General features: G+C 38.4%; 1 protein-coding gene across 1 annotated transcript in view; it reads left to right on the forward strand.

The window, feature by feature from the left end:
- Positions 1–5,167: 5,167 nt before the first annotated feature.
- NCOA2 (nuclear receptor coactivator 2) overlaps positions 5,168–18,205 on the forward strand; it is a gene marked incomplete at both ends in the record, with an annotated part of 110,894 nt that continues 97,856 nt past the window's right edge. The window contains 2 exons of the mRNA XM_080694764.1: positions 5,168–5,253; positions 8,747–8,919. Coding sequence (XP_080550890.1) covers positions 5,168–5,253; positions 8,747–8,919 — 259 coding nt within the window. The remainder of the gene's footprint in view (positions 5,254–8,746; positions 8,920–18,205) is intronic.

Below are 18,205 nucleotides of genomic sequence, written 5' to 3' on the forward strand. Positions count from 1 at the left end.
AGAATATTGTTACCTTTTAAAAAATAAAACGTACTGAATCTTGTGCCTGTAACTCTTTTCTAACTCATACAAGTTGATATCAAATGATAAAATGGAGGGTAAAAGTAGGGCTATTGTGTGGCTATAGATAACAAGTACGGACAAATAGAAACTTCTTTTCCATTCTTGTCCTTCAGCTCCAATATCTTGTAGAAACCAGTTTGCTAGCAGTGACTGTGATTTCCATCAGATGCAGCCCCAGAGTTGACTAGTCTCATTTTCAGTTTTTGTGATTTATATTGAACAGCTTCAGAACTGAGAGTGACGTGCTCAGGAATTTTAATTTCATGAGAATATTGAATACATACAGAAATGTTGAGGAATTGTTAATTTTAGAGCCAGTAAGAAGATGTTTAAATCTTCAGTGCTATATCCCCCCCCCACACACACACACACAGGGGTCTGGGGATGGAACCCAGGAGCATTCTATCTCCAAGCTACACCCCCTGCCCTATTTTTTTATTCTTTATTTTGAAACCGGGTCTCACTGAGTTGCAGAGGGCCTCTCTAAGTAGCTGAAGCTGTCTGCAAACCGTGCTCCTCTAGTCTCAGCCTCCCGAATGCTGGGATTACAAGTGTGCGCCACCACGCCCGGCTCCAGTGCTACATTTCAGTCCTGTCTATTTCCTACCTTTTCATTGGAAGTAAATTTTTAAATTTTATCTACAAAAATACATTAAAACTCTTCTATTCATATAGTCTTATTTTTCTGGGCAAGTATAGACGAAAGCCATTTATTATCTGACTTGTCTGTCTACCTACATCACTTCCACCTCGCCTGGTATTTTGAGTGCTGGGAAAAATGAACTCACCTGGCCTCGCCACATGCCCAAGTAAAACATTGACATGCCCTCCCAGCCGAGGTGCACACAGGGTGACTGAATTAGTCACCTGAACAGGAAGGCCAGGCTGCTCCTCCTGGAGCACCTCATTCATGGGGCCCAATTTTTCTCATAAATCCATGTGCCTATTCAAGAAAGTGGCCCCTACCACCTGTCTGTTACTCTCCTTTTCACCCTCCGACCTTATATTCCTTCCCTTTCCTCCTGGTTGGTTGGTTGGTTGTTTGGAGATCTGTCTTCACTTTGTTTTCCCGGGGTCCTTGGCAGAGTTTCTTAGGAACCACCCCTTTGAGTTGGTAAGTCTTTAGCCTGATGGGTCCCGGCAAGGGATATCCCGTTTCTTGATTTGGCCAACTTCTGTGGACTTCATCCTCTCCTACCCACATTTTTTCTTTTTGGTCATATGAAAGTTGGTTGGAAACGTGCACCAGAAACATATACCCTAGGAAATTGTCTCACATGGGGCAGACACAGAGAAGTAAGGAAGCAGTATTCATAAAGCAGAAATTTTTAGGTTTTGAGGAAATGTGTTTAAGGTACCATCCTGTAATATTAAAGGAAACCTGGCACTTACATAACTTGCTTTAGGAGGGAAATCTGTAGTGTTAGCTAGCCTCCGGCAGATGCATATCAAATACAGTTGTGCTGGCATGGTTTTACTAAGACCAGAAAACACTTCTTCCTGCTCTACTCTTTACCTCATGCCCATTGGTGAAGTATGTCAGTACTGTCTACGTCTGTAAGGATACGATTATTAGGATACATTTGGGAAATTTAAAAGGAGATGATACTGATATTAATGTTCAAGCCCCAAACTGGGTACATATGACTAAGTTAAACCATAACTTATTAATTTTCTGTTGAAAAAAACTCTGATCATTCTGGTGGTTGTATTTTTTTTTTAAATATACATGGTGATGCTTTTGGAGAGCAAAATTTATCTTCTGTACCTACTATGTAAAGCATTTTACTATATTTTGAAGGTTTTTATATTTGGGTTTGGGGGTACTAGAGACTGAACCAGGGGCATTCTACCTCTGAGCTATATCACCAGACCTTTTCATTTTTTATTTTGAAACAGTGTCCCTCAATGTTACTGAGAGTCTTAAGTTGCTAAGTCTGACCTTGAACCTGTGATCCTCCTGTTTTCGCCATCTAAGTACTCTTATTACAAGCATGAACCAACACCTGACTTAAAGGTTATATCTTAATGATACAACTTATTTACATTTTTATCACTTAGAAAACTGCTTCCAGGGTTACTTGTTAAAAGCTTACTTAGGTTGGATGTGTCATTTTTTCCCTCACATGCTCATGAGTGAAAAACTGTGGGAATTGTACTTCAGAAAGAAATTCTGAAAATGAATGTGTGTAGGGTAGGGTATTGTCTGAGAAAAGTTCTAGTATTCGTTTAGGTTTATGCTTCAACCCCTGTGCCTGTACTTGCCTAGCTCCCCACCCTGCCATTTAATATCCTAGAAGCTGGGTGTGGTGACTCACACTTGTGATCCCAGGACTTGGGAGGTTGAGACAGGAGGATTGCAGGTACAGCCAGCCTCAGCTCTTGGTGAGGCCCTCCACAACTTAGACCCTTTTTCAAAAAAGATGAATAAATTAAAAATAGGGCTGGGAGTGTAGCTCTGCAGTAGAAAGCCCCTGGGTTGAATCCTCAGTACCTCAAAAAAACTTCTAGGTTGTCCTCCAGACCAGGCTCCATACCTCCTCTGCCAGAGCCATCACTACTCTCCTTTCGAGTATGTAGAAATTGTAGATTTCCTATTTTTTACATATTCAATTTATGTAAAAATCCAATATTTACATATATGAATTTATCTCACCTGTTTTTTCCTTAATATCAATATTATTCTTTATGTTCCTCACAAAACAGAGCCTTATTTATAATGACAGGCAAGCTTTCTTTCTTTCTTTCTTTCTTTCTTTCTTTCTTTCTTTCTTTCTTTCTTTCTTTCTGTGGTGGTACTGGGGATGGAACCTGGGGGCATTCCACTTCCGAGCTACACACCCAGCCCTATTTTTTATTTTTTTTATTTTGAAACAGGGTCTCACTGAGTTGCAAAGGACCTCACTACTAAGTAGCTGAGGGTTTCCATGAACCACCTGATCCTCCTGTCTCAAGTTTGTACTACCATGCTCAGCTAGGCATCTTTGATGAATGGATGGATGAAATTTAGATAATAGGAATAGGGAGAAGCACAGCAGGTATGCAGTCCAGATCTTCTTCTCTTGCCTGGCCTATGTGATGGAGGAAGAATGGTTTGTTTGATGAGTAGTGTTTTGCTGTGAGAGTAGGAATTCTGGCAAGCCAGTGTATAAATCCCAGTTCTGCCATTTGCTAATCTGCCTGGTTACCTCTGCATAAATGCTAATTTTTTTTTCCATTTTACAGAGGAATCATCAAGGCATGAGGGGTGAGGTGACTTCTTGGGGTCACATGGGTGACCAAGTGGTGAAGCTTGGATGCGATGCTGGCCAAGGGCCTCTCTGCAGTCTTCCTCTTCACAGTCTGTCTTTGAATCTGTAAATTGCTTGGTACACAGTAAATGCTAAATGAGTAGCAAAACTGAATACAGATTATACTAATTTATTATCAGGCCAAAATTGTGACACAGTACAGGACCTTGGGACTTGGTTACATTGCTTCCCCAGCAGGAAGCTCAGGGCTCAGTTCCATATCAAAGCCTTCATGTGACCTCTTGAATTGAATGTGATTGGTTCAGCCTCCCTCAGCTGTTACAATATTCTTCCTTCTTCTTACACATCACTCTTTAAAAACAACTGGCACTACTGCCCCTTTGGATCAGAGTAGTGGCCAGAACAAAGGATTGTGATGAAACTGGGCATCCCAGATCACAGTGAAGGAAGCAGTCGGCCAAGTGGGTTGGTATGTGGCAGCCGTTTTCTTTAGCCTGCCTTGCTCGTCATTTTTGCTCATGCTCAACCTCTTACTCTCTGCTATCTTTTTTAAGTTCTTGATCTTCCACTGACTTGGACTTTCTGACTTTTTCTAATCTAGACAGGAAGAAAAGTCACTGTAAATGGTAAAGGGGAAGCAAAGATGATTTAGAAGCCTGGGGGACAAAAGAAATGGGAAGTAGCATGGAAATGCCTGTCTAGGAAAGGCTTAAATGCCATCTTCTACTTTGGGGACTGCATTTTTCCCCCATCTTCAGCCAAGCAAGTTATTAAGCACCTTGAGTAACAACTAGTCTCTTTTGCTTCCTTAAAACCTTGGTTGGTCTCTTTGTTTAACTCTTGGAACCTCAGCGGCCATCACTCTCTTGTTCTTACATAGGTATTTTGGTTCTGCTAGCAATGATCAGTGTGAGCACACTGATTTTCCTTTCTCTTGTGTGTGTGCGTGCACATGCATGTGTGTGGTTCTGAGATTGAGCCCAGGGCCTTCTGCATGTTAGGCCAGGTACTCTACTGCAGAGCCATACCTGCAGTTTTATTTTCTTACTGAAAAGAATTTAGCATACAGGAACTGTAATGAATGGTCCTCTCACCTTAAAGTCAATAGTTAGCCTGATTTTTGGTGGTACATTTAGAGACCTTTGGTGATAGCACCTAGAACCGAGAGAAGGAAAGTCCAGGGGAGGCAGGATGTGCATACCATGTGCAAGGAGGCAGCTGCCACAATACAGGCCACCAAGGAAAGAACAGTGAGGAAGCCCCTGAGCAATGAACCTCCTAAGGGAGGCAGGAAGAGCCTCTACTTGAGAGGCAGTAACTCGGGGTATCAGATCTACCTGGCTAAATTTGGGGCCCTTAAATTTAGTGTGGTGGCACTGCTTCTTCCCAGTGCTCTATGTCGGGGTGAGCTGTTGCAGCACAGACTTCACATTAGCCAGCTCAAAACAGAGACTGGGCAGAGAGCCCTTACAACACCTGTGGCTTCCACATGTTGCAAGAACACCCCTGAAACTGGAGGCTGGTGCCTAGGCCCAAGGCTGGCAGGTTGTGGCTGGCGCAGGGTGCTATGGCAGTCCAGCTCCTGTTTGGAGAGTTTTGGTCCAATGAGGTAGGCTGCTTTGATTCTTAAATGCCAACCTTTTCATTTGTTTAAACTTTAAGCAATGTTTAAGGGGTGGGGGAGCTTTTTAATTAGAAATTAACACATGCACATTTCAAAACTGTGTGAATTACTGTCAGATTCCTAGTGGAAGTCAAAGTTCTGAAGTTGTTAACAAAGTTATTATTATATCGTCAGCTCTTTACACTTTTTTCCTTCCTTGTTTTGTTTTAGTTGCTGATATGTGTTCAAGATGAGTGGGATGGGAGAAAACACCTCTGACCCGTCCAGGGCAGAGACAAGAAAGCGCAAGGAATGTTCTGACCAGCTTGGACCCAGGTGAGGTGCTTGCGGAGAAAATGAGTGTTGTTAAAGTTTCATGCATACTCCCTTTTTACTTTAGCATTGATTTTATTCCAATTCAAATAGTTTTAGTGGTTAAACTTTTAAATATATATTAGCTTATTTGAATATGCCAGCTAAAAATTTTATTCTTTACAAGAGGAGGAAAGTCATATACTTCTTCTGATTTCCCCTGTGTATTTGATTCTTATAATAAATTCATTCTGTAATCTTGAATTTTTCATATTTTCTTTTCTGTTAGATCACAAAATTGTAAGATGTAGATTAGAGTGAAAAGATTTGCTGGTACGATTTTATACTGGGTTCTTATTTGTTTTAATTTTTAATGATATGAAATGCTAAACCATTTGCTTTTGTGTTCAAAGTAAAGATTGTGGCTCTTCCAGTGAATAAATTAAATAATTTTTTTTGTGGTATTGGTGATTGAACTTAAAGGCATTCTACCTCCCGGCTACACCGCCATCCCTATTTTTTATTCTTTAATTTTGAAACAGGGTCTCACTAAGTTGGGAAGGTCCTCACTAAGTAGCTGAGGCTGACCGTGAACCTGCGATCCTCCTATCTCAGACTCCCAAGTATTGAGATTACAAGCATGTGCCACCATGTCTGGCTACAACAAATAATTTTGAAGCAAATTTCACCTTATTATATTATGGTTGGAAGTGTTTGTTGTTAGAACTTCCATGGAGGTTAATGTGGCAATATCAAAGGCATATCCTCTTTGAACTAGGAATTTTCATATGATATTTCATAAGTATAAAATGATTTATCTTTGATGTTGCGTCTTATAGCGTTGATTACAATTATAAAAGAGTAGAAAAGTAAATGTTCGTGGGGAACTATTTGAACCTCTGTGGTATATCTATAACCTGGAACACAATAAAGCTATGATCAAGAATAAGGGCATTTTATGATTTAGTATGAAAAAAAAATCTCAAGGATATTGTGATGGAGAAATAGCAAGGTTTAGGGAATGTTTGTAGAGTATGCTACCATTTGTATAAAAAAGGAAAAAAATGAATCGTGTGTGTGGCGGGGGGGCGGTACTGGGGGTAGTACAAGGGGCTTTCTACCTCCAGGCTATACTCCCAGATATATTTTATACTTTATTTGGAAACAGGATCTCACTAAGTTGCTGAAAGCCTCACTCAGTAGCTGAGGCTGGCTTTGAACCTGTGTGATTCTCCTGTCTCAGCCGCCCAAGTACGGGGATTACAAGCGTGCGCCACCACGCCCGGCTAAAATTGAATCTATGTTTGTATTGTAGACAATACAAATCTAAGAAAGATTCAAAGTTCTTACCCGTTTTGGGAGATGGGAACTAGACAATGAAAGAGCAGAGATAGGAGAGTTTTAAGTCTTTTGATGTTCTAAATCCTATAAATGATTTAAAAAGTTAATACAGCAACTTCTGTGTAATAGCCAGTAAAAAGATCAGACCGGGAAAGACAGTAGGGAAGAGCGCTAGGTAACGTCTTTAAGAGAAGAGGAGAAAGGGCAAACAGCCAGTATGTTAGACTCCTTTTTCCCCTAGTTGTCAGCTAAAACAGCCAGCATATCACACCCCTGTTCTCCACATCCTCGCCTCTACCTTCTGGCTCTCAGATTACCTGTAGTACTCAGGAGTCTGGGGAGGTGACATGGTAAATGATTAGTGTTCCAGGGTCTGGCTGCTCTCATAGCTAATATGGAGCTAAGCCTATGTGGTAGAGAGTGCACGTGTCTCTGAGCCCTCAGTCTGGTGCTCCCTTGGGGGAGGTCTTTGTAACCCAGCTCCTCTTTCTTGCCTGTTTGACATTTTCCTGTGCAGTGCGGAGGTGGGAAGGGTGAGGGTGGGTGGTAGTAGAGGGAGGAGGGGGACCAGAATGGAAACTGGGCTCTTCAAAGCCTTGTAACCACCCCTGCTTTTTGCTGTACTTAAGATGGGAACCCCATATGTGGTGGCATAGGCTCATAATCCTGGCATTTGGTGGGCCATTTAGTGGGCCCTCTTTTGCACTTGAGACAGGAGGATTGTAGGTTCAAGTCCAGCCTCAGCAATTTAGTAAGACCCTGATAAGAAATTAAAAAATAAAATAGGTTTGGTACTGTGGCTCAGAAGTAAAATGACCCTGGATTCAGTCCTCTAATACAACTAAAGTAAAATAATAAAACAGATACTAGGGGCAAAAATGAGACTTAGAGAAAAACAAATTTCTTTCCCTGTTCTGCCTGTAAGTCACTGGGTGGTCTTGGACATATCACATAACCACTACAAGATGGAGAATTTATGTTATATTTTAGGTTTATAGCTTAATGAAATAAAACTGATACATAGAGATAAGTCTAGTGCAAGTTTTCAAAAATTTTAAATTAGGTATTTTTAAATACAGAAAATGGCTTCTCTTCCTTACTATCTCATTTTGAATGCCATTTAGTGGGCCATCTTTTGCACTTGAGAAAGTAACTGTGTGTTGTTGTTATCAGAAGAAACCTTTGAGTTTGCTATTTGTCAAGTTTAAATGAGAAGGTTTTGTCACTTGTGATATTCTCCCCTTCTGTTAGCTTTTTAAAACTTTAGTTGAACTTTGACTATTTACATTTTGCATGTCATTCAGGTTGGACAGTTAACAAAACCCTGGTTCAGTTTCACTTTTATTTCTAGCTGTATTGGGGCTTTTTGCATTATCCTAAAAGGCTGCTGGTCTTATTACTAACATCCCAAAGAAGCTTATGAAATAATGAAAATTTGTTTTCATTGTCTTTTATGTTTTACCAAAAACCTAGAAATTTATTTATTCCCATATGGGAATGGCTTAGGTTAAATTCCGTTTCTCTTTTTACTAAACTTAATTTTCAAATGTTTATAAATGTAACCTCCCTTACCTTTTAAAAATTCCCCTTTTTTTATGTGACAGTAATTTCAATGTCTACTCATGTGAAACACTATTTTTTTTCTTTAAGTATTGAGGGTTGAACCCAGGGTTATTCTGTCTCTGAACTGTATCTCCAGCCCCATTTTTTTTATTCTTAATTTTGAAACAGGGTCTTGCTAAGTTGTGAACAGCCTCACTAAGTAGCTGAGGCTGGCCACGAACCTGTGATTCTCCTGTCTCAGCCTCCCAAGTACTGGATTATAAGGGTGCTCTTCCACACCCGGCTTGGGTGAAACACTATAAGCACAGTGTTAAGTGAAACTATGAAGATCTTTGTCGTGTTGAAACTGATAGTTCAGTGGGAGGTATTAAGCACATTGAAAAAATAATCACAATAGTAATAAATATATAATTACAAACCAATGTAAGTTTGTGCAAAAATAAATAAACATACAACATTTAGGACAAGTTGTATCTTTTCCTCGAGTATTTCTGTTTATATAGGTAAATGTTATTTGCTATATTTGTATTAAAATTGGTTTTAATGTGCTTGTCCTTTTTTTTAGTAATAGTCTTTTTCAAATGCATAATTAAAATGTGTATCTTCTTTTCAGCCCGAAAAGGAACACTGAGAAACGTAACCGTGAACAGGAAAATAAATACATAGAAGAACTTGCAGAGCTGATTTTTGCAAATTTTAATGATATAGACAACTTTAACTTCAAACCTGACAAATGTGCAATCTTAAAAGAAACTGTGAAGCAAATTCGTCAGATCAAAGAACAAGGTAAGAGAACTGCATTAGTATCTTAGAGATTCAAGTTGGTTTCTGTTTCTTCATCTATGAGAAGGTCCTTTAGAATCCCTTTAATCCATTTCTTATGCTTAAATTATTGATGAGGAAGTGACATCATGGTGTAAGGTGAATGCAAGCATCACTTGCTATGTAAATGATGTAAATAGGCTTTATATAAAATTCAGCTATGCTCTAAAGACAGAGGAGACTGAGGTGAGTTGGGGTGATGTTACTTTTTATCTGGTGAACTCAGTTACATGCCTCTCTGCTCTCCCCAGTTGGAGTTCTCATACCTTGCTGAGCAAGTGCCTGTCAAATGTGTAAGCAAGGAGCTGGTTTGAGATGTGAACCTGAAGTAAGGAAGTGAGCTACCTCTTGTTTCAGCTAGTCAGCATATTTGAGTAAGGCTGAGCCGCAGCTGGCCGTGCCACTGGATTAGAATTTCATATCCTGAATGACAAGAGATTTGAAAGGCTCTAATCTCTAGTAAAAATTCTTTTGTGAAGTTGAAACACAGAACATGACAGCTTTCTTCCGGTGGGTTTCTTTCCCCCCTAAAATCATTATATGGTTTTATTCTTTTTTTTTTTTTTCTTCTGAGATCATTATATTAGTCTATTCTTTTTTCTTTTTTCCTTCCTTCCTTCCTTCCTTCCTTCCTTCCTTCCTTCCTTCCTTCCTTCCTTCCTTCCTTCCTTCTTTTTTTTGTGGTACTGTGGATGGTATCCAGGGGGATTCTACCTTTGAGCTACACCTCCAGTCCTATTTTTTTTTATTCTTATTTTGAAACAGGGTCTCACTGAGTTGTGAAGGGCCACACTAAGTAGCCAAAACTGTCTGAGAACCTCAGTTCTCCTGTCTCAGCCTTCCAAATGCTGGGATTACAAGCGTACACCTCCCCCTTGCCTCCCTGATATTTTTTACTACAGAAAAGAAATTAAGGAAATTATATTTCTGAAGATATATCTGACTTTGTGGTGTCCCACATAAATCTTGATAGATGTGTATAACCAGTGTCTTGGTACTCAAAGCTAAGATATGCTCTGAAGTATTCGTATGCTGCTATTCTTCAGGGCCAGGGGGGTTATTGTCTCATAATATTTTAAATGCATCGTCTTAAATTAATATTTGAAATCTACCTTTTATATAATATTTGAAAAGGCAGGCTTTAGAAAAATAGTATCTTTGTCTTCACGAGTCCCAAACTATGTTTGTTCCTTTTAATCACAAAATCCTAGCTACCTATTAATATATTATTTAATATATTATTATAATTGCCCTATTTTTGCATATATATATATATATATATACTATTGAGCTAATTTTTCTTTTTGATGTGTGTGTATGTATGTGTCTGTGTGTGTGTATGTGCTAGAAATGAACTAAATTCTATATAAAACAGTTCTACAAACATAATTCGATCTTCTAGGATCTTAACATGCGTACTGTATAGAATTTCTATGCAGTGTGGGTTCTGATAGCAGCCCACTCTGAAAGCCAGCCTTTCTTTCCTGGTTTCTCCATTACAATCACACCAGCGTAGCATCAGCCCCGAGGGGCTCTCCTCTCGCTGCTCTTCTCAGTCTCCCTCCACCTCTCTTTTCCCTTTGGGGATTTACTAGTAACAAAACCACAGTTTAATCTTCACTTTTTACCTTTTTCGTTTTTTGGTGCCAAGTATTGGATAAAATAATATTTCTAGAACTCTTGAGAGAAATGGTTGATAGAAATTACCATGGTGCTGTAGAGTTTGCATGTTTCTGGTTGCTGATGTCATTTCAGTAGAGAAATTAAGTTTCTTATTTTATGTTTCTAAGAATTCTGAACAATTCAATTTTGTGAACATGACAAGTCAGGTGGTACTTTCATGTTTTAAAACAATAGTATATATATTTTTAGCCACTACAAAAGTCTTGCACAACTTTTTAAAGTTATGCAAAACCTTAGTTAATTCCCCCTTCAAACCATAAAACACGTTGAGATGTGTCCCACTGGGCCTGTGCCATGCCTTAACTGTAGTGTTAATAATAAGGCTGCATAACATCACCACCCAAGAAGCAGCAATAATAAACACCCTGTCACATCGTATTCTTACAATAATGTTCCCACTAATTTGAAAAGCAGCATGTTTTAAAAAGGGAAGAAAAGTTAAATACCAGATTTCTATTAAAAAGCACAGATATACTTTTGAGTTCTCCACTAATTTAATAATTTAAGAATATTCCTTGTTTAATAAACTGGGTGTTTGCTTATTTCAAAATGAGCAAAATCACAGTAGGTAGAGGTTAAGTATCCATCTTGGTGTCCCTTAGAGCTTTTCCAACCTGGGAGAATTGTTTTCTAACAGTCTACTCATGTGGAGTTGAGCAGTGCGCATGCCTGGGTCTCATGCTGCTAAAGAAGTTGTGAGTCCTGGCAGTGCACTCAGCAAGTACAGGCCCTACTAAACGTCCAGTAGGTGATAGTTTTCTTTCCAACTGTAAGAAGAAAAGCTCCATTTTTCTTCACCTGTGCTAAAATCTTCAGACAGTAATCTCTTCCTCCAGGAAGGGAAAAAGGTTGAAGGGTGGCTATTAATATCCTTTCTTCAGGGGCATTTGAAGAAGGTAAAATTTTTCTAAGGCCAGAAAACCATGCATAGCTCCAAACTTGACAGCTCTGTTCAGGACAGTTTGATTTCTCTTCGTAGCTGACAGCCTGCCAAGGTTCAAGAACAGCACACACATCAGGCCTTAGCTCTTCTTCCACTGTATATCTTCCCTCCCTACCTCATCCCATAAATAAACTCCAACTGCCATTATCACACCATTATCCAAATTTAATTTGTATTTCAGCCACCCTTGCTAACCTGAATAAAATCAATTTGGGAGCTCAGGTGAACATGCCCATTATATTTGAGGCCTGCATAGTTGATCTAGAGAAGTTAAGCTGGGTTGCATGAGGTTCCATAGTAAGAATGCAAACACAAAACAAACAAACCTGGAAAGCTGAGCTCATCTTCATGGAACCCCTTGTAGTGTCAGAAGCCTCATGCCTCAATTCTCTCGTCAGCTGCTTCTCATCTCTCCTTATGCTTCATAGATAGAGGAGAAAAGAAAGGATATTTTTAAATGGCCCAAAGGGCAGGAATTTGGAGGGATTATCACCTGTTTAAATTCATAGAAATTCCCTTGTACCTAGCAATCTGAGATGTGTAGTAGATACTAGAGCCCTCTATGAGCAGGCACGCTAGAATAGACCTGTAAAAACAGAGCAAGTACGCACAAGAGTTTGATGTTATTAGTGTGATCACTTAAATATGGAATTCCATTCGTGTTAATGGTTTTCCATTGGCCCACATTCATAAATCTTTAGTTATTAACCAAGTTAGTAACTCAGTAATTAAGTTAGGCCTTTTGTAACGAATTTTTTTAATATCAAGTAAGACTTTAAATAATTCTTGCCAAACACTTTTTTTTAAAGCAGTTAGATGTAGGTAACCTACATAATACTCAAAACATGCCACAGAATAGGTATATTGTTTCCCCCATATTCCAGATGGGAAATCCGAGATACAGGGTGATTAAATAGCTTGTCATATGAACTAAGTGATGGACTTGGATGGAATACAGGCAGTCTGACTCCAGAGCCTTCACCTGAACCAGCACCTTGGCCTTTTGGTATTGAAGTGTGATTCATTTTTTTTAAAAATATTTGCTATGAAGATGATAAATGTTTCAAACAAGCAGTAGTCTTGGACAGCAGATATCCTTTTCCCTCTATCAGAGAGGTTCATATTACTTTTATTCTACAAGTAAGTCATAAATAGCATGAAAAATACAAGTAATTTCATTGTGGATTATTGTGCTTAATTTTGTTCTCTTTAGTTATAAAGCTTAACATTTGTGTAAATATTACATGGTGATTTTTTTTCCTCTTGTGAAAATACTGTAAAAATAGAAAGTAACAAAAAATGAATTTTAAAATTTTCAGCCAGGCATGAATTATACACACCTGTAATCCCAGTACTTGGGAAGACAAGACCAGGAGGATTGTAGGATCAAGACCAGCCTCAGCAAGACCCTGTTTCAAAATTTTAAAAAATAGAGCTCAGCGTGAGGTTCCCAGCAACTTTGTGAGGCTATGTTTCAAAATTAAGAATAAAAAAATAGGGCTGGGGGTGTAGCTTGGAGGTAGAATACCCCTGGTTTCAACCCCTAGTTTTGCAAAAGAAAAAAAAATTAAATAATAGTAAAATGGTGTTAGCTCAGAGGGTAGAATGCCAGTTAGCTTTGGGTTCAAACCCTAGTACCTTATCCCCACCCCACCCCACCCCACCCCCACATTTAGTACATTTCTACTGCCAAACTTGAAATAATATCTTCTCTGATAACCCAAAGTAGCCATGCTTTCTTTTTCTTTTAAATATTTTCCCTAAAATAAAATAAAATTTGTCGTTTGGAAACTTTTCTTCATTTAAATCTACTTTGGTACAATATATTTGAATATAGTATTTCATCAGTTAATAGAGAATTGGCTTTAAGCTTTTGTTATTTTTCTAAAACAATTTTTTAATGAATAGCAAGAATGAGAAGCATATTTCACAAACCTGTGTTGGCATAAGCTAGATTGAAGGAAAAGTTCCTGGTTAGACAAGGCAAACTATAAAATCATTCAGGTGATACAGTTATTCAAGTGTTTTAATTTTGGTATGTAGTGCTGATGTGAGAACATTGAGATGCCAGATTGCTTCATATATCTGAATTTTCCCCAATACTGCAGATCATATAAAAAATAAAGAATTATTTTAAGTAGGCATGCCAGAATCAACAATGAGAGCCAGTACTACTTATCAAAACCATTGTAAGCCAATTGTTAAGTACAGCCATTATTAATAATTATATGGGCTTATAATTAAATTATTTAAAAAGGAAAACTAAAACCCTCATTCCCAACTATTTTACTCACTTAGTCGTTGTCTATGTGCTAGAAGCTGTTTGTGTCCTTTATCTACATAGTTGAAATACTATATAGTGGTGCCAGTATGATGTGTTGCACCTTCCTACATCTCAAGGCAGAGATGTTACATTGTTAGATTGAAACCACTTTGATGAGCATGTTCCCACCATGGGAACTGGGGGGCACTACTATAAATCAAGTACTCAGGGCTTGATTTATTGTTTTGTGGGTTATCACTGCAGAATTAAGAAAGTTAAAGAGAAAATGTTAATAATTAACTTCTAACATGTTAACATTAAGTTGCCTTCTAAGCACACTCAAAGAATGCTATTCAGTTTAACAAAGAAGTCACTCATGGCCGGGCGTGGTGGCCCACGCTTGTAATCCTCGCGCTTGGGAGGCTGAGACAGGAGGATCACACACAAGTTCGAAGCCAGCCTCAGCTACTTAGTGAGGCTCTCAGCAACTTAGTGAGACCCTGTTTCCAAATAAAATATAAAGTAGGTCTGGGAGTGTAGCCTAGAGGTAGAAAGCCCCTGGGTTCCACCCCCAGTACCACCCCAAAAAAAGAGAAGTCACTCATGTACTGACAATTTAAATTATGTGTATGTTATACATCTTCATCATGTCCTGGTTTGTGGGGGGGTGCTGGGGATTGATTCCAGGGACACTTTATCCCCCACCCCTAAACTCAGCATTTTTTAAAAAAAATTCTTTATTTTGAAACAGAGTCTCACTAAGTTGCGGAGTTCTCACTAAGAAACTGAGGCTGGCCATGAACCTGCAATCTTCCTGTCTCAGCCTCCCAAGCACTGGGATTACAATGGTGTGCCACCCCGCTTGGCTTCATCATATCCTTTTTAATCTTACTCATTAACCTAAATAAAAATTTTAACCCATGTTGAAAAACTTGGATATTATAGTCTTGTCAGTTGTAATCATCGGTAATACAAGAATTTGACAAAAATCAATTGAAGCATTCTATAAGAGTTAATTGGCCATATGGGACTTATAATAGTTATATATTTTATTATCACATAAATTTCAAGCTACATATCACTTATCCTAGTAAATTTATAATAAATGTACTTTGTGCATTCCTCCCCCACCCAGAGCTGGTTTTTAAAATTATTTTATACCTTTACTGATATATCATACTCTTACATTATAATGTAGTTCACATTGATAGTGATTTACATGCACTCAGCTGTTGGTGGGCTTTCCTCCAGCTCACTCCCCATTCCTCCCCTTCCCCATGCAGGATATTGAGATTGGCATTGGTATTCTCACATGCGCATATAATGTCACTCGAAGTGATTCTTTCATTGATCCTTCCTCTAACTCACCCTTCCTCTAGACCACTTCTCTCCATTGACGTTTCTCCTCCATTATCTGAAGTCTCTCTGGTATCCTGATTGCTCCCTAGCTTCTGCATATTAGAAACAATATATGATCCTTCATTTTCTTCGACTGACTAATCTCACTTAGTTTAATGTTCTCCAGTTCTATCCGTTTTCCTGCAAATGATATTACTTTGTTCTTCTTTATTGCTGAGTATAATTCCATTGTTCGTATATTTCACAATTTTGTAATCCATTCATTTAATAGACACCTAGGTTGGTTTCACATTTTGGCTGTTGTGAATTGTGCTGCTATAAATATGGATATACATATATTATTATTATTTTCTGATTTCATTCCCTTTGGAAAGATCTAGGAATGATATAGCTGAATCATATGGTGGATCCATCCCCGAATTTCTGAGGAATCTCCACACTGATCTTCATAGCAACTGCACTAATTTGCAATCTCACCAACAATATAAAAGAGTTGTATATTTTATTATCATTTATAAATTACATGCCACCTATCATCTATAGTAGTAAAATTTATAATAAACTTATCATGCATTCTTTCCTACCCAGAGCTGGTTTTTAAGCATTTGTCAGTGTACCATTGAATAGACAGGTTGTATTGGTAAATATAGAAATGTATACACTAACAAAACTCTTTAAAGTTTTAAGAAAATAAGAATGGAAACAACCTACCAAACACTTATAAACAAAGAGTAGACCTTATTAAAATTACGATTTCCTGCCAGGTGTGGTGGTGCAAGCTTGTAATCCCAGTATTTGGGAGGCTGAGACAGGAGGATCGCAGGTTCTTGGCCAACCTCAGCTTACTTAATGAGACCCTCTGTAACTTAGTGAGACTCTCTTTCAAAGTAAAGAATAAAAATGCCCTGGGTTCAGTCCCTAGCAGCAACACACACACACACACACACACACACACACACACACACACACACACACACAATATGGTTTTCTTTCTGTTCTTTATTCCCTTGTGTTAAGTGCATGAAAATTTCATAGTAGAAATGAAGTTATTCAAGGTCAAAGTGTAGTCATTACCTCCTTGCTATCCCCATAGTAAGCAAAGGGGCTCTTTTTTTAATCACTCCCTTCTAGCAGTTAGAGTATCTGTAAATCAGGCTTTTAGGGTGAGGCTTCCAGTCATTGCTTTATGTTCCATGTGATAAAATCTTAGAGTGATGGACGAGTCATCAACTAGAAGGGATAGGTTATGAACTTGACATCTCTTTGGCATGCCTTGTAGATGTTCTCATACTGAAGATAGAGTTACCAGTGTTTGGGATTGTCTGTCAAATATATATGACAGTACAAAAGACTTCAGTGTTTGAAGAATGAGTGGGAAAGCGATAATGACATTCTAACTTTCATTTTAAACAGAAGTCCCTTATACATTACTTGTTTTTTAAGTTTCAGTTGACAGCTTCTTCTCTAGCTTACCTACTTCTAAAGGCACTGATGTAAACCCAGGTCAATAGAATAGAATATGTAATAACCAGTGCAGGCTCTAAGCCCACGTGGTAGGATGGATTAATCAATATAATGAACCTACTAAAGAGGAAGAATTTTATTTAAAATCAGACCAACCTAACTGTCTCTCTTCACTAGACCATGTACAAGATTCTTCACATCTCTGGGCCATTAATTCCATATCCATTAAAAGGAGATTGTAATGCCCACTTTATAATGTTGTCTTTATTAAGAATACATTTGATAATGCTTATAAACATAGTGGTGCTTGGCACACTGAAAATTTTAATTAACTGTAGTTTTATTACTCTCTTGTTTCTGACATCTCTACTTGGAGGTATCATTCAGCAAATCTAGATTTTCCTTTTAAGTATTGATAAGGAAACAAGCAATTTTGGAGTATTTTCTTTGCCATGATTTTAAGCTTAATATTCTTATAACATTCTTTTAATATAGAAATACATAAATGAAACTCAAAACCATTCAGTCATAGATAAAACTCAGAAGTGTATAACTTGATATAACAACTTCTGAATCTTCAACAGCTCTGTTGCTTCTGCTGGACCTCATCTGCTTCCTTCTTGTTCATGTTACCTGAATGACATTTACATGAGTTTTACAAACTAAAAACGCCAGTCATGTCACACACCTGTAATCCAAGTATGTATGAGGCTGGAACAGAAGGATTGCAGGCTTGAGGCTTACCTCAGCAACTTAGCTAGACCCTCAATACTTAGCAATACCCTGTTTCAAAATAAAAAGGACTGGCCGGGCGTGGTGGCGCACACTTGTAATCCCCATGCTTGGGAGGCAGAGACAGGAGGATCACGCAGTTTCGAAGCCAGCCACTCTGGCTTAAGAGACCATGTTTCCAAATAAAACCTATAAAATAGGTCTGGGAGTGTAGCCTGAAAGTAGACAGGCTTCCAGGAACGCCAGTACCACCAAAAAAATAAAAAATAAAGAAAAATAAGAAGGACTAGGGTATGTAGCTCAGAGGTAGAATGTCCCTGTGTTCAATTCTTAGTACTATTCCACCCTGGCTCCAAATAAGAGAACTAAAAAGTAGGCAAGATTCTTGACAGATTTCATTTCATCCTTATCTCCGCAAAACTGGAAATAATATAACCCTAGGTTTCCTGTGAGCATCTAATATGTGTGTTCCATGTGTCTGGAAAGAAACTAAGTTTTATTTCTTTGTGTGATATTATAACAAGATTAGAAATCTGTTCTTGATATTGTAGTTTTTAATGGAGATAAAATATTCACTGAACTGCACATAATTGGCTTTCATGCTTGCCCATCTTCCCTCTCTTCTTTCCTGGTGATTGAATGGGGGTTAAGGGTTCTTTCTCTAAGCTACATCCCCAGCCCTTTTAAAATTTTTTTATTTGGGGGCAGGTTCTCAGAAACTTGTGATCCTCTTGTCTTAGCCTCCTAAATACTAGGATCACATACCAGTGCCACCATGCCTGGGTCATGCATTTTCATGTGGATTA

This window comes from Muscardinus avellanarius, assembly GCF_963383645.1.
Source record: "Muscardinus avellanarius genome assembly, chromosome: 4".
Classification (NCBI taxonomy): domain Eukaryota; kingdom Metazoa; phylum Chordata; class Mammalia; order Rodentia; family Gliridae; genus Muscardinus; species Muscardinus avellanarius.